The following is a 17,163-nucleotide window of genomic DNA, read 5'->3' as shown; positions in this document are numbered from 1 at the left end:
CTACAATATTTAAAATGAACAATTGTTTGTATACTAGAACCAATGTTCTTAATATTTACCACCTTTAGCCAGATAATAAAAAATATAGATTTATTATAATGTTATTATATTAAACAAATTATTTCATAATAACCGAAGATTATTTAATTATATACTGAAAATACTCAGAGCTACCAACATGTTAATACACGGGTTATTCAGCTAATAGATAGAGTTTCATGCTTTAAGTATGATATTTCAGGAACACTTGTTCTTTCTGTTTATTAGAAAAAAAATCTGTTGAAGCTCATCAAACCGTTGTTGAAAACATTCATCGATAAAAACGTGTAGTTTTTAAAGATAAATAATGAGAAACTAGTAGTATAAAGCAAATCGAACTATCATGGTGGACATACTGCAATATGACAAGAGTAATGACAATTTTGTTTCAATTTAAAACAAAAAAACGACTGATAATATTTAGCTAAATGATTTTCATATCCTCTTTTGATGATAATTTCAATAAATTAAAGACCAAAAATATTTATATTTCTTCTCTAAAACTTTTCTTCTTCTAAAATATTTCTTCATTATCAGCATTATCATCATCAACACACAACCGGCGCTCACTGAGTGTTTCTACATCTCAACCAATACGTTGCTGTTGGTGCCTCAGGACTTCAAACATTCTTCACTAAATCTCGCCACAGCCATCCACCTTGGTCCATGATTATTTTAGAGTTGCTTGCTGTGTCTTCCAACTAAAAGGTGGAGGTCACCACAGAAGTATGGGAAGAATTCGTTCAATCTTCATTCGACAGACATATCCAAACCATTTGACGTCTTTGAATGAACTGTATACGCAAATACTATATGTGCGACTTTGAGTGTGTTCCTCAAATGTGCATTGACTGTCACATCTTAAAAGAATGATTTCTTTTCTAATAAAATATCGAAAAGAAACATGAAGAATTTGCCTTAAGCATTGCATTGTAATGACCTCAAACTTACGTATGTCAGGCTGCAACAGTTCGAAAGGGGCAAATTTTAGTCTTGATAGTAATACCTCCTGTCTTCCACACATACGGTAGATGCCTCTTTCTTCCTGTAACAGTGATCCCAAGTACTTAAATTCCTGAACTTGCTTTAACTGGATCACGGTAATATTTACAATAGCAGACGGATGTCAATACTATGATCTTCTCTTAATTAATGCTCAAGTCATATGGCACTGCGGTGCGAAATGTATCATGAAGAATTCTAGAAGCCTCAACATCTGTATCAGCGAATATAACGTATATTGAACACCATGTGTATTATTAGCACCATATTGAACACCATGTGTATATTTAGATCGTTATTGTTAAGAAGATCTATAATCTTAAAATATACTAATTACCGGCATCTTATTTTTAAATGATTTTAATTATAGATACGTTACTACAAGTTGGAGCAAAATTACTCATTGATCAAATTACTAAGGTGTTACTAAGCAGTGTTAATATAACTTCAAAAAACTTATTCTGATTCACCTAACAGCGAAAAAAAAAGTAATATATTATTTAGATACTTTATTAAGACAATTTTAGTAGCATATAATTCTTAATACAGTTTCACATTAATAAAACCATAAGCCATATCTCACGATTTAAAATTGTTTGTCTGACAAAATACATACAAAAACAAAACAAAACAGTAATATGGAAAATTGATTACGGTATGGGAAAAAAATCGATGGCGATTATACAGTTAAAGCAATACGGAAAGTCATTTAACTGAAACAAATCGAATCGAAAAATTTCGAGACAAGAGTATGGCACGGCCAAACGAAAATTAAGACTCATTCGTTGCTACGCATTATTTATTATTCATTATATAAAGGGAATGTATTTTATAATTAGCGGTTTTTTTTTATAACATAGACAAGCGTTCTTTTATTTGAGCTCGAGCCATATCATTAACGATGGTTTGTTTTTGGGTCGTTGGTCAGTGTTAAACGCACCCGTGCCTCTTGTAAATGCGTTGCATATCATTAAAAACTCACCTCAACTGCTGAAATAAATGTATCTTGTTATTTTAGTGTCATTTTGTGGCGTAATGATATGTTATTATTCGGATAATTAACTTTTCGTCCACTTATTCTGTTTATAGTAAAAATAATGTATTTGGAGAACAAATTGAAAAAAAGTTTTAAATATTTCGTTTTAAAGCTTTATTATAAGCCTATAAACTTAATTTTAACGGATTTATAACAGATGGTGTGACTGAAATCGCATTTCCCGGATGTTTTACTTCTTTACTTCAGCTAGAGGAAAAAGGCTGAAGGTCATCGAATGCTATGTGAACCTACGATTTCTCCATGTGAATAGTGGTTTCGTTGTTTTAAAAGTGGTGATTTGTCCACCGAAAACAAAGAGCGTTCTTGACAGTTAAAGAAATTTGAAAGCATTGCTCGATTACGATCTGTGTAAAATGCAGAATTGTTGAGAGTAACATAAGACGTCATGTCAAATCGCTTAAAGAGCATACAAATGATCCACAAGTAGGACATTTTTTGCCACATGCATTGAAACCAAGAGACATTGAAAAGCCTTTGGTCATGTGTGAAATGCTGCTTCGACGCCAAAATTAGATTCTTTGCATAATATGATGAAAATTGGATCCATTACGCTAATCCAAAGCGAAAAAGCTATAAGGACCACCTAGTCATGCATCAATATCAATGGCAAAACCGAATATCCATGGCTTTAAACTAATGCTTGCTATTTGATGGAACCCGCTCGGTGTGGTATACTATATGAGCTGATAAACCTAAAAAAATCATCAATGGTGATATCTATCAACTACAATTGGTACGTTTGAGTTAAGAACTGCACGAAAAATGGCCAAAATAGCAATAAAAAAACACAACAATGACATCGCTCGACCACATGCTGCAAAACCAGTGAAAATGTACTTGGAAACATTAAAAGGGCTACCTCACCCGCTGTATTCTCCAGACCTTATTCCTTCGGATTACTACTAGTTACGATACATCAATCGTAACCTGTCTGAGCAGCGCTTCACTTATTATGACGATATCAAAAAATGGATCGATTCTTGGATAGCCTCAAAATATATATCATTATTTCAAGATGAAACCCGTAAATTGCCTGAAAGATGGGAGAAGTCTAGTTCCTTATTTTCAATTTATTGGTTATTACACTGGTCAACCTGCCAGTTGTTTCTAAACAATTGCTTCAATATCATAATTTCGAAAATAGTACTACCTTGCGTTTCGTTAGAAAGTCTAACTTTCATAACATGTAATACGAAGAAAATTTAGAACTGATTAAAATCTTAAGAATTTTATTAACTATATTACGATAAGATACTATTTCCACGTAATAATTAATATTGTAGTAACCTATTAAATATCCGAGTAATAAAAAGCTTTATCCTTTCTAATTATAACGCATATAAAAGAAGGCTCTGAGAACTAAGAGATTTTGATGCATTCTCTTTATAACCCGGATCTAGCACCGTCATATTATCAGATGTTTCATCTCCAAATTGACATGAAGCTTCTGAAAATCATTTGTCTCAGTTCATCGCTGAAAAAAAAAACCAGAAGTTTTACACTAGTAGATTAATGGCTCTACGAGGAAACTGGCAGAAGATCATCCATCAAAATAGATATAAAAAATTCGATTAAAGTGCAAAAAATTGACCTTGACCCAGTAATAAGGAAATATTCTATATAAGGACAAACATATTTTTCTCAGGTTCTATAATATACTATTATATATTGACCCATACACTAATTTTAAAGGATTAACAAGAGATGGTATTATTGTCACATCAGGTGCATTTGTAACCAACTCCATCGTGACAAGCTTGATTTTTCAGTATGTGTCTTTTCATCGAAGTGTGAACTAACATTTTTTCAGTACTTAGCAGTAATCGCATTTGCAGGAAGTTTTGTTTTATTACTTCAATTTGAATGCGATGTGAAACATATGGCAACCATGCTCCATTTATACTAATGGTTGTAACATAGTCTCGACATTTTAAAAGCGGTGATTTTGGTACCGACGAGAATTTGAAGACATTACTGGATGAAATTATCAATGTAGATCGCTATAGACAACAATTGATGCGTTTGAGCCGAGCGCAAAAAGCAACCAGTATACAAGCAAAGACATTCTTCTCATGACAACGCTTGACCACAAGTTACAAAACTAGTGAAAAACTTGGAAACATTTCAATGGAAAGTGCTGCCCCATCGGCCGTATTCTCTAAGCTTTGCTCATTCTGATTACTACTTGTTCCGCCATATGAGACGTGACGTGTCTAGACAGCTCTTTATTTCTTAGCCCCATAATATATATCGTTCTTTTAAGATGGAATCCGAAAAATAGTCTAAAAGATGGGAAAAAGTGGCCACTATCCATGGACAATACTTTGAATAAAATACATTGGCAAATTGTCACAATAAAGCTTATAAAAAAATCGTTTAAAACTAACGTATAGGTCTATAATTAAAAATGATAATAATACTACCACGAAGCAAATGTAAAAATATTGACAAATAGGTATACGTACTTAATTTGCAAAACTAATTCAACACTGAATTGTTATATAATATAACAATGTTATATAATATACATATAATCATAAAAAATAATATAACATACATTCAAGTTCCATACCACATATAATATTTGTGAATAATTATCAAAAATAATAGCTATAAATTTAACAGATCAATTTTATTGTATAACTTACTGAAATATAATTTTAATGATGTCCAATATAGTATCGAAATATTAAAGACGAATCTATCAAAACGCAGATAGTACATCTTATATAAGAAATTATTTCTTATCCCTTTATCAAAACAAATTTTTAAATACTACTAGACACATTATAAACGGTAAGAAACCAAAAATGTGTAAAAAAATAATTTTAAATATTTAAACCATTTTAAAAACAAGTTAATAACAGTTTATTGATGAGCAATGACAAATACAATGTTAATTAATACCACCCAACATTCCACACATAACAACTCTCACTATCCAAATTCCGAAACTATTCGACAATATTATCATTAAACATAATCGATGAATAATAAAATTCTTACAATTGTATTGTTATTTCGAAATATTCAGAAATAATTCGTATAAACAAATTCTGATGAAAAAATAATCATCACACGTTGCGAAACTCTCAAGCCCCACCAAAAAACGTACCGAAAAAAACTTCTAATTTCTCTATTGTCAATTGTTTGTTCGGTTTGTAAGATCTTAGAAACCAATTAATTATGTTTTAAGGATAGTCTATGTTGAAACGAGTACTGAAGCTTTGGTACTTCTGTCTTGATTTAAAAATAAGATAGCAATATTGATAAATGTTAGCATGAGATCAGTGAAGGCCATCCTAGTTAATGTACTAAAGTGCTTGATCTTTTAGTAAGTCTAAAAATACCTCAACATCGGCATATAACACAAAAATACACTTCTTTGAATATTTAGAACTAGTAACAGTAATTATATTTTCATCACACCTTTGATTCAACCATTGAAATTAAGTACACAGACCAACAAATAATTTTATTTTTTATATATATATATATATAAAATTTTGACGAGCCGTGAGTGTCTCCTGACAATTTAAATGAAGAAAATCACATTGAAGAAAAAGACTAATTCAGAGACAATCAAAAAAGAAAAATAAATATAGAACTAGCACCTAATATTCCATCTGGAATATAATATTAATAATATAATTATTATAATATACCTACATTATCATATATTATAATTATAGCAAAATTTTTAACAATATATATTTCTTTTTTGATTTCTTGATTCACACATATCACCTAAATTGTGTGTAAACAGTATTGAACTTGATCATTATGTTAACTGTGATCAATTTATAGTTGACATTGATATTGCCCAAAAACTTTTTCACATTTTCCCATGTACTCATCAATGGTTTGAAGTTGGAAACGAATATAAATTTACAAATATAAACCTGGAAATATCAGCTTATTTTCTGATAAATAAGGAAAAGTGCCGGCTTGGTGGCGCAGTGGTAAAGGCGATGGGACGGTCCTCCTACTGTTGCGATAGCCGCGGGTTCGAATCATGCTGGGGCATGGTGGTAAATTTATGTTTGTGATTGTTTAAAATTTGTGAATGTTCTAGGCAAGAGTGTAAAATCCGACAAGGAAATAATCCCAGTCACGCCAGTATCCAGGCTGGGTAAGACCGGATGTCTTCTGGGATGATTTCTAAAGTTGGTCACTCGCCAGTCGGTAGGCTTAATGCTGAGGACTGTGGTTCGGAGCCCACGTTAAACTTTAGGCCCAGTCCAGATAAACCCATAGTTGGTAAAAGGAGACTTTAAAATATATTTTAAAAAAAGTAAAGAAAAGTTCTACACAAATATTTAAAATAATCGTCATCTGTATCAAAGTTTTTCTTACTGGTAATTTTTGGACTAATTTCAACCCCTTTAAACTTTTTGAAACTTTTGATATTGTAATGTTAAAATGTGGAAATTTGAAGACTTTATTATTATTATTGTCACATACTATTGAAAAAGTAGATTCACAAATTTGGTTAATTAACAATATTTCAATTAATATTATTTAATATTATATTAAATTAGTAGTTTTTTTATATCTTTAGATATATAATCAAAATTGATACAAGAATGAGCATCTAAAAATTTAAAAAATATTATAAATCCCTTACAAAAAGGATTTACCTCCATCCTCCACAAGATTGTTGTTGACAATAAGATATGAAGTTCAAAGTTAGAACGAACTTATAGAGGGAAAACTAATACTAATAACTGGAAATAGACCATCTGATGAACATATACATGTTGATTTCGTAGAGGAAAAAGAAATATATCACATAATAAAAATACACACAAAGAAATAAGTAAGAAGGTAAAATATTTATCTAACAACTATTAACTACTAACCTTAGTTAATAGTAATTATATTTATTATATTATTTATATACAAAATATTTCGCAATTATTATTGATCAGTACATATATATATATATATATATATATATATATATATATATATATATATATATATATATATATATATATATATATATATATATATATATATATATATGTATGTATGTATATAAAACTGTAGACGTAAGAAATTGCTATAAAAAATTCAATTAAAAACGTAAATGGTATGAAATAAATAGTTTCAAAGATGGCCAATGAAAAGTGCTATGACACTGAAAAGACAGATCTTTCAGCATTCCATAAACATTTCAATGTAAAGTTTTCAGTGGTGGATGCATCAGATAAGAAGCGTCTCGAGGCACGTATACATGTCCACCGAGAGTTAATTGACAGTCCAATCAATGGAGGATTTTGTCACTGGGACTCTGAAAACGACTTTGATTGACTTAATATTCCAAGGCTCAATTTCAATAAACAATGGGTAATTTCGCTGAATAGCTTGAAATCGCACCAACCAAAAATAGGATGCCTAACTCCGATTTATCTTTTTTTGTGAAGCGTGACAGTCCACTTGGTCTTTTTATGTATATTTTCATTTGGTCTCTGACTGAGAAAAACATTTTATAAATAACTAGTCACTTTTGAAATACCGCTACAGCTATCTAAATATTTAAGTATTTTCTATTTAAAGTTTATTAATATTTATTTTAATACGTGCTAAGATTGTATATGTATATTAAGTAATTATAAAAATATCATATTAGATACTCATGTCATATTCATGTCATATATATACTTCACTTTTTATTAAACATCATTTTTTCTATTATGTAAATAAATATTTTCTCTCAACTTCCAGAACTTGTGAGTGTCAACTTGAAGGTTTTATAAATGTTTTAGCATATATTTGATATATAAAACACCAGAAGCTGAAGCATAATGAAATAATAATTAGTAAATACGAGTATATGTTGAAAAAAAAACATAAAATTTGCCACAGTGACTTGTTAGGCTCTTCCAAGAGTAATAATTTCTACTGCCTTGTATTTTACTCTATTTTTTAGTTGAAATAACCCATACATCAAATATAAATCACTATTTATTTCACACAACACTTAATTCCGTATGTTCTCTTTCAATGAAGTTAATTTTATTTTATTTGTATTCATTTTCTTATTATATGACGCTTCACAACCTCCTACGATATTTCGATATATTGCTTGTTGTTAAATAAGTAACGGCAAATTCTCAAAAATTCCTCGCTATCTTTTGAAAAAAGATATAAGTTACAAAAAAGTGATTTAGAATAAGGAGAAGCACTCTTACAAACATAATTGATAATGGTAATTTAATATCATCAAATATAAGTCACTGTGTTCTTTTTCTGTGATATTACTGTTACTTTATATTTGATAACAGTCATTTTATAATACTTCACAACATTGTTCTATATTCCATTTCTTTTCGTTTTTTTTTAATTATTGTCAGAAGTACTTACGCTAACTATAATTCCCCGAGAGTACATTGTTATCTATCTGCGTTAAAAAAAATTAACAAAATATTTTGAAATAGTTGGATTTTATTCATATTCACCTACCTTCAGTACTCTTCAGCATGTTGATTATAAATCAATTGCCAATTTGAATTATCTCTTATAGTTTCCGAGTTATATGCCATTGAATATATACCTTTTTTGAACTGTCCGCAACGTTCTTCCAATTTTGACAAAATGTAGTCAGTTAAGGTGTTTAATCTTCTGATAACATTTCAAAACGAGAACAACGAAAAAAACGTAAAACATCTCAAAAGAACGTAATTAAACAAGAATATTGACTAGAAATATTTTTTGTCAAACCAACAGAGATGTGAAGTTTTAAAATTAGTGAGGCTATTATTGGGGAAAGAAAGTGTTGCTCTATTGTGAGATCTCTTATTTTTTATTTTTTATTATGTTCCTAGTCTATAAATTACAGCTAAATCGCAGTTTATTTTATAACTAAATAACCCTATACTAAATATATATTAACAAGAGTACAACAGTATTACCTTTTCTGCAATATCTATTTTCATAATCTCCCACAACTTCCTATATATAGCTTATTTTGATTAACAAAAAGATTTATAATGAAAATAATTTCACAGCAATCCACAAAATAAAAGTTTAAAGAAATCATAATTTGTTATGTTCTTTTTCTACGATATTATTTATTCCTTATTGTCATCAATTTTCATTTTATAATTGTGCATAACTTTGTTCACATATATAGCTTCTTTTTTTAAGCAAAATAATATAAACTAGGCATTATTTAACAAGATATTTACACTTTTTCTGAAAATTAAAAGCAGATTAACAGCAACAAATAAACTTGTTAAAGAAATAATCAGTTCTATTTATACAATATCAAATTCATGAAATAATTACAGAATAATGTGGACTAGAAACAATTATATGTTAAACAAAGATATTTCAGAAACTTTAAAGTGATTAAGAATATTGTTGGGGAAATATATTAATTCTTTCATCAGATCTCGTTTTATTGTAATTTGTCCTGCATGAAAATAAATATTTGATATAGGCAAATTCAGCATTATAACCAGCTCTACAGCAAATATTTATCAAATCTTATATCATGAAACACTGGATAAGAAAATGAGCTAGAAATAATTACGTGCAAAGTCAGAAGTGTAAGAGGGATTCAAATGTTTTATCCATATCCAAAATTAAAATTATAAAACTCTTAAATGGTATAATAATGTCACCAAATTAGTTGTATATACTTAAGGTGATTATTGATATATCAACTCAATAAAAAATCATCACAATTAAGTGTTTATCTATAAAAATGATGGAATAATTTTCAATGGTCCAAATTGATCCGAAGGCAAAACATAAAAGAAAATCATCCATCATAACATATCTTCCGACAAAACTTCAAGCCATTTACATCTGGTTGTAACCACTACAACATTACTGTTTGTGACAACTTGAATAGACTTAATATCAATGACAATACAATGTTTATTCAAGATCTGCCGCTGGCTGACAATAAAAATGCCGCAATTAAATAGGACGAAATTACAAAGTGTCATCGGGATAGTCGTCAGTCATTCTGACGATGCATAAAATATATTGCAACGATAAAGAAACTGTTTCTTATTATTATATTATAACAAAAATATATATTTTATCGCGAAATAGGTTTTATACTTCTATTACCAATGGATGAAAAATATTAAGGAATCATTAGGGTCAATTTGAAAAGGATGAAGAGAAAGTCCATAAAGAGAAAATAGATTACGTTGATATCTTCTAGTTAAAATTTTCAAACTGAGATCATGACATTAAGTTATGTAAAAGAAAATAGTTTGGATCTATATTGATTGTTCTTTTTCGATGTCTTTATTATCAGTACAACAATAATCAGCATGAAGCCAACCCAGTTATTATTTTGGCTCTCGCCGAATAGATCTACAAAATTGTATTTAACTGTTATTTAATAGAAGCGTTTAAATAATTACCTTGTTGGAAATAGTTGGCTTTTCTAACATAGACACAAACCAATGCCATAAGCTGAAGTTGTGAAAGTCTCTGCCTTGTCGAAGGTGGTAAAGGTAGCAGTTCTCTCAGATTCGCTATTTCAGCGTTAATTAAGTCTCTCCTGAGCTTACTAGCGCCCTTGGTCGATTTGTTAGCATCAAAACTTAAACAGAAAGAAAAAACAACATCGTCATAAATTTGATATAAAAAAATTAGTTCTACATAATAATTTTTAAATTATTTACCATTTATATCCAAACATGAATAAAATAAATTTAAATGCAATTAATAGTAATAGGCATAAAACTATTTACTAGCTGTTAAATGTAACTAATAACTAGTTCTTAGAAAATATCTATAGAAACACAAATTACGAAATAATGATGTACATTTTTCTTTGAACAATATAAACAAACCATATATATTTCTGCTAGTTGTATACATTTAAGAAAGAGCCAAAATTAAAAATTAAAGAATATATGCTCTATAATGTACAAAAAACATATTGTACAAGCCGCAAAAGAGCGATAGGCCTAAAAAAAATCAACCAACGAGTATTCGAGAAAACCGCAAGAGTGGGTAATTAAAAGAGCAACTAAAGAAGATGTAAACACTTTGGCCGAACGGAGAAAAAAAGAAGAGTCGAAACGCTGTGGTTACGGCGCTCTTGGTTTGTTGTTTAATTTATAATTTATCGTAAATTTACAGGTCACTTAGGGCTCGCAGGCTTAAAATATGTGGTGGATCGTTAAATCGTGTTCGGAACCGATTTTTATGGTACCACCATCGCGTACCGTACCGTATCGCGCAGCTACAACCCAGAGACCCCATATTTTCCCTGTACCGGATGGATATGTTCTTCGGTAAACCGAGAGATATCAACAGCCGAGTAGACAACAAACCTTTTTAACTCTAATCTTCTAGCATACAATTTTTAATTACTGTAATTAATTTTACTGAAAATCAAATAAAACGACATGTACTTTAATTGATTCTCGCATATTTTATATTGATAAAACCGCTTTACTTATAATAAGTATTGTTTATCTGTACTATTGTTATTAATAATATGTTTACAAAACATTTCTCCCTCTATTATACATACTCATATGTCCATTACTTATACAACAAAGCATGATCTAAATGAAATAAGTTTTTAATTATAATAAGAAACTAAATTATAGTTATTAAAAGATAGTTAACTCGAAATAACATAATTTGTACGATATTGTCTCATAAAAGAAAGACACAAATCAATATAGTTAATTGAAAATAAATGTTAAATGTCATTTTCGATATTAAATTGTTTTAAAACGAAATATTGTATTTATAATTACTGATTTATTTTATATGCGAGTTTTTCGTGAAACACCTTATATATGTAAACATGGATTTTATATGTTTTTTTTTTGTAATCTCCAACAATTTCATATTTGTAGCTTCGTTTTATTAATAAAAGTATTTACAATGGAAATAATTCCACGGCAATCCACAAAATAAAAGTTTAAAGGATTTTTGATATATTTGTTTATAAATAAAATATATTGCTGAAGTTTTTCACGATATTACATGTTAACTTTGTTTTTCATGTATAGCTTACTTCTTTTTAGGAACATAAATTAACATTGAGAGCATCTCAGCACCAAATAAATAAACTTAATAAACTAACGAAATACTCCATCCAAATCCATCAAATAATTGAAGAAGAATGTGGACTAGAATTAACTAGGTGTTAAATCAGGAAATATTAATAACATTAAAGTGATTAAGATCACTATTGTGTAAAAAAATATTAATTTTTTCTTCAGGTCTGTTTTTGTGGTGATTTCTTCTGCATGAAAATATTTATTTATTACAATTCAGTATTCTAACTAGATCCACAACAAAACTTAACCATATATCAACTTGAAAGAAAGTTAGCTAGAATAATTATGTGTTAAGTCAATGTAAAGTCTTATTTTGTATCTTTTTAACATTATTATTAATATATCAACTCCATGAAAAAAAAATTAAAACAAAATATAGTAGTTAATTTTATATGCGAGTTTTTTTCATGAAACACCTTGTATACGTAATCATGGACAGGTGAAGTTAAGATAGTACGTTCAGTAATTAAGTGTAGGATTTATAAGGGACCAACCGTGTTCTGTGATGATCGCGACATACATATACAACATCCTACCGTTAGCAACGAACACCTATGGGATACATTAAGTGTTTGTCACGAACTGCTATTGTAATCTATATTCCTTGGGATTAAATAACCCTGTAAGGCTTGTAGAGAGTGCCTCTTGTTTTAGCTTGTTTGGTTTCCTCTAACGAGAGCACACATTTTTAACATACACAAAAGATAGCAGCATAAATAATTCTCAATTGATGTTTCAGTTTCTTCTGTTGATTATTTATTATTTCAAATACGAACTAATATTATCAATGTTATCAGGAATATATCCTATTAATTATAAGTAATTATTGAATTGAATTTCATACAAAACGTATATAATTTAAAAGGCATTTATTGAGAAAAGTTGGTTTGATATATATTAATTTTCCATTATTTCCCTTCTTTCTAAGAACATAAAGATACCGTGTCGAAACAACGTTTATAGCTTGGCAGTGATCCAATCATCGATACACTTTCGCACTCATTCAGTATTTTGCAATCGTGTGCCAGCCAAGCGATTTTACCTCGATTTGAACAAATGGTCATCAGATGGCGCTATGTATGGTGAGTACGCTTGCAACGTATAGCCAAAGCATTATCATGAAAGAAAATGACTTTGCGCCTGATACACGCTATTGTTGGTCTGTTTGCAACAATGCGTCACTCACTTTGTTCAACTTTTTTAAAATGTATTTATTACATTGTTAAGAGTGGTTGCCGACTAACCTACAGTTTGTCTTTAAAATAACTTAAATCTAGGTATATACCTAGGAGAACCCATCGACTTTATGTTAGTTTCTAGTGTAATAATGTTCTATTAAATGCACCTCACCATATTGCACTATACGAGATCTAATAATTTGATTATTTTGTGTCCTGTTCTTGCATTATCCAAGAAATGTATTACTTCGATATTGACATGAGAATGAAGTCTGTCCTCATATCTCCTTGCAATTCTCTTAATTTCCTGAGTGACAGTCGGTATCTGAAGGTCTCTGTGTAAATAATCAGTCCTGTAGTTATCTCGGTGCACCTAGAATACTTCTCAGGACTTTATTCTGGAAAACTTGTATTGTATTTATATTGGTTTTCGCGAAACATCCCCATAATTGTATACCTTATGTCCATATAGGTTTCAAAATTTGCTTATGTAATATAAATTTATTATGTACTGATAATTGTGATTTTCTACCAATTAACCAATACTGTTTCCTATATTTTAACTCCAGTTCTTTCATTTCCTTTTATACATGTTCTTTCCAGCGAAGTTTTGCATCAAGATCCTTTCTGGGATATATAGAGTTTGCTGTATGGAATAATATTATTTATTGTTATTTGTGATGGTTGTATCGTACGTGAACTACACATGCATAGATTTACTTTCGTTAATTTTTATTTTCCAGGTTGGGTCCAATTATTTATATTGTCACTTGCCTATTGTAATTGTTGTGTCGCTTCTTTGATATTGTCTCCGACAGCAAGAATGACAGTGTCATTAGCAAATGTAGCAATCGTGATATTTTTCATTTGTGGTTACATATGTAGAGCAAGTAAAGAATTGGCATTAATACACTTCCTTGTGGTACACCTGCTTTAGTTTCTCTCACTGTAGAGCTGACTTTCTCTTGTTTGATTCTAAACATTTTAGCTGTAATGTAATGTGTTGCTTCGGTAGCGTTTTCTGTAGCTCACGATAAGGTATGGCATGGCCGTCATGAAGGCTTGTGCTACATCTAAGAATATAGCTGAACATACCTTTTTAAGTTCATAGGCTTTTTCAATTACATCTGTTATTCTATGCACCTGGTTAATCATCGAATGTTTATTATCACCAAAACCAAACCCAAATTGATGTATAAGTATTAGGTTTATTCTCTCTATAATAATTTGTTCAACTGACGTCACTAGCCATCTACAGTAACACTTCTATTCTACATTCATAAATTCGACTTCATTTTTATATTTATTATTTATTATATATTAATATTTATGAATAACTGTGTAAGTAATTTTAATGTAGTCAGGCCTTTATTGTGAAAAATTCATTATTTCTCAATATATAATCTAGTATTGTCTCAAACTATAGTTTTACAATAATTCTAATAAATCTAATTAATAAGATAACTAACTAACAGTAGTAATTATTCAATCATCGAAAGTGTTGACTCCAATTCATTGTATATATCCGTAAATAGCCTAGATTATAATTAATAACAACATATAATAAGTTAATTATTATTTAGAGCCGTAATGTATATCTATCGGATTAAAAACTTTTAATCTTGATTATTTAATATATTAGGGTTATATATTTCTATTTGTTGAAAATATAATCCGATGTTAACCTCAATATTGGAACGATAATTAAAAACGAATCTGAAATAGAAATCTTTCGCTTCAATAGAAACGTTACGTTGAAAGATTAATCCGCAGAACTGAAATAACGCTTTAAATTTGATAAAATAATAAACAGCCCTAAGATAATTTTTTAATAATTTCGATTAACTAAAACACCTAAATTTAACTAACCAAAATTAAAGCATTATTCTAGAGTTTAGAATTGTCATACTTAAAAAGATCTGAAACTGGCAGATGATTCCTGTCCATCTTTGTTACACCTCTGGCTTTTCTGGGATATTTCATTTCTGCTGTTTACATCTTATTTTAACACTTTAGTTTTACTTGATATTTCTCTTTCAATGCATGGTTTTTCTAAGCATTCATATCCATCTCTGCCTTTCCTTGTTTGCGATTTCTATAGTTATGACTAGAGATCTATTTCTATAGACAGCCTTAATTAGGATACTTGTTACTTCTGGGCCTCCTATAGATATGTCTATATTTTTTCATATTCTTGTACCTTATATGTAGTCCTGTTTTGTCTATTTAATATTTCTTTATTATTTCATCCTTTAATATTATAAACAGCCGGCTTGGTTGGCACAGTGGTAAAGGCAACAGGACGGTCCACATACTGTTGCGATAGTCGCGGTTTTGAATCCTGCTGGGGCATGGTCGTACATTTATATTTGTAATTGTTTAATATTTGGGATTGTCCTAGGCAAAAGTGTAAAATCCGACCAGGAAAATAATCCCAGTCACGCCATTAAAGAGGCTGGGTAAGACCGGATGTCTTCTGGTATGATTTCTAAGTTGGTCACTAGCCTAGGACCGTGGTTCCGAGCCCACGTTAAGGTTAAGGAGACTGAAATATACATATCAAAAAATATTATAAAGAAGGCTGTGTTTAATCTTCCGCCATATCATAGTCCTACGTGGATTGTAAAGGTTCTTGATTTCATATTATCTACAATGACGGCAACTTTGTTCTAATGTAATTCATAGTGTTTATCAACTTACTCTGTCAAAGGCCATTTCCAAATCATTAAATGCTAGATATATTTGTTTTTTTGGGGTGGAATTTTCCCCACTATTTCTTTTATACTAAACTAGCGACCCGCCCCGGCTTCGCACGGGTGCAATGCTGATACTAAATTAAATACACTACAGAAAAAAATATGAACGTTGTATATAAAAACATAGCGGCCCGCTCCGACTTTGCACGGGCATAAAATATATATGCCTATGTCACTCAATGAAAACATGATCAAAATCGATCCAGTATTTTTGGTTCATTCATTACAGCCCTTGGCCTGCACGCATTAAATTTGGAGTAAAACAATTCCTCTTCCCCTATACTTACTATGAAGATTTCCTGCTATCTTTGGAATATCTAAATTCATACAATTTTTATTATATTACACATTTTTAAACGCAAATTTTAAATTTGTAATATCTCCGAAAATATTTGTTTAATTTACATGCTGTAAGGAACCATATTGATCTATATTAATTGCACACTGTATTTAAGGTACTTAATTCGATAAGGATTAATGCCGTATTGCTTAAAATAGCTTCGTAAATAAGCCATTTTCTCACGTAAAAAGTAAACAATAAAAATAGTTAATGTGGGTTATCCCTAAAAGATAAACATATACCATCGCGGACTTTTTTGTAGACCTTTTTATGGTGTACAATACTGTAGTACATTAATTTGATCTAACTCGAAGGGTTAGGCAGCGTTTTTGCTAATTGCTAAATAAGCCTAAAAAAATAGGTTAATTTACGACATCACGTTAGAAACCTCTAAAATTAGCAATGTTGCCTTAGAATATTATGCATGTATTATACATATAAACCTTCCTCTTGAATCACTCCATCTATTGAAAAAAACCGCATCAAAATCCGTTGCGTAGTTTTAAATATTTAAGCGCACATAGGGATATAGGGACAGAAAAGGCGACTTTGTTTTATACTTTGTAGTGATATATAGTCTTGTATACTTCTTCCCTTTTTGAATTTAACTGGCCAGTTATCTACTAGAAAATTTTAACGTAGATTGAAATTTTAGTCATATTTGCAAAAAAAATAATTATTTGAGGCACAGCAACGCACTAAACTAGGGAACTGTGAATAATACACAATAAATAAT

The 17,163-nt window shown here is 29.9% G+C and overlaps 1 protein-coding gene across 3 annotated transcripts in view; it reads right to left on the bottom strand.

The window, feature by feature from the left end:
• Positions 1 to 17,163, bottom strand: part of dysf (neuronal PAS domain protein dysfusion) — a 101,762-nt gene that overhangs the window by 63,625 nt on the left and 20,974 nt on the right. For 2 of the 3 annotated variants that reach the window (XM_076405027.1, XM_076405028.1), the window contains exon 2: positions 10,489 to 10,670. The exons of the other annotated variant lie outside the window; for it this stretch is intronic. In XM_076405027.1, coding sequence (XP_076261142.1) covers positions 10,489 to 10,670 — 182 coding nt within the window. The remainder of the gene's footprint in view (positions 1 to 10,488; positions 10,671 to 17,163) is intronic. 3 annotated transcript variants of the gene reach the window in all.

Source organism: Rhynchophorus ferrugineus, unplaced genomic scaffold, assembly GCF_030347505.1.
Source record: "Rhynchophorus ferrugineus isolate W39M unplaced genomic scaffold, kcgeb_rfMv2 rfM5, whole genome shotgun sequence".
NCBI lineage: Eukaryota > Metazoa > Arthropoda > Insecta > Coleoptera > Curculionidae > Rhynchophorus > Rhynchophorus ferrugineus.
The sequence above is the reverse complement of the archived record's forward strand: the minus strand, read 5'-3'. Positions and strand labels throughout refer to the sequence as shown.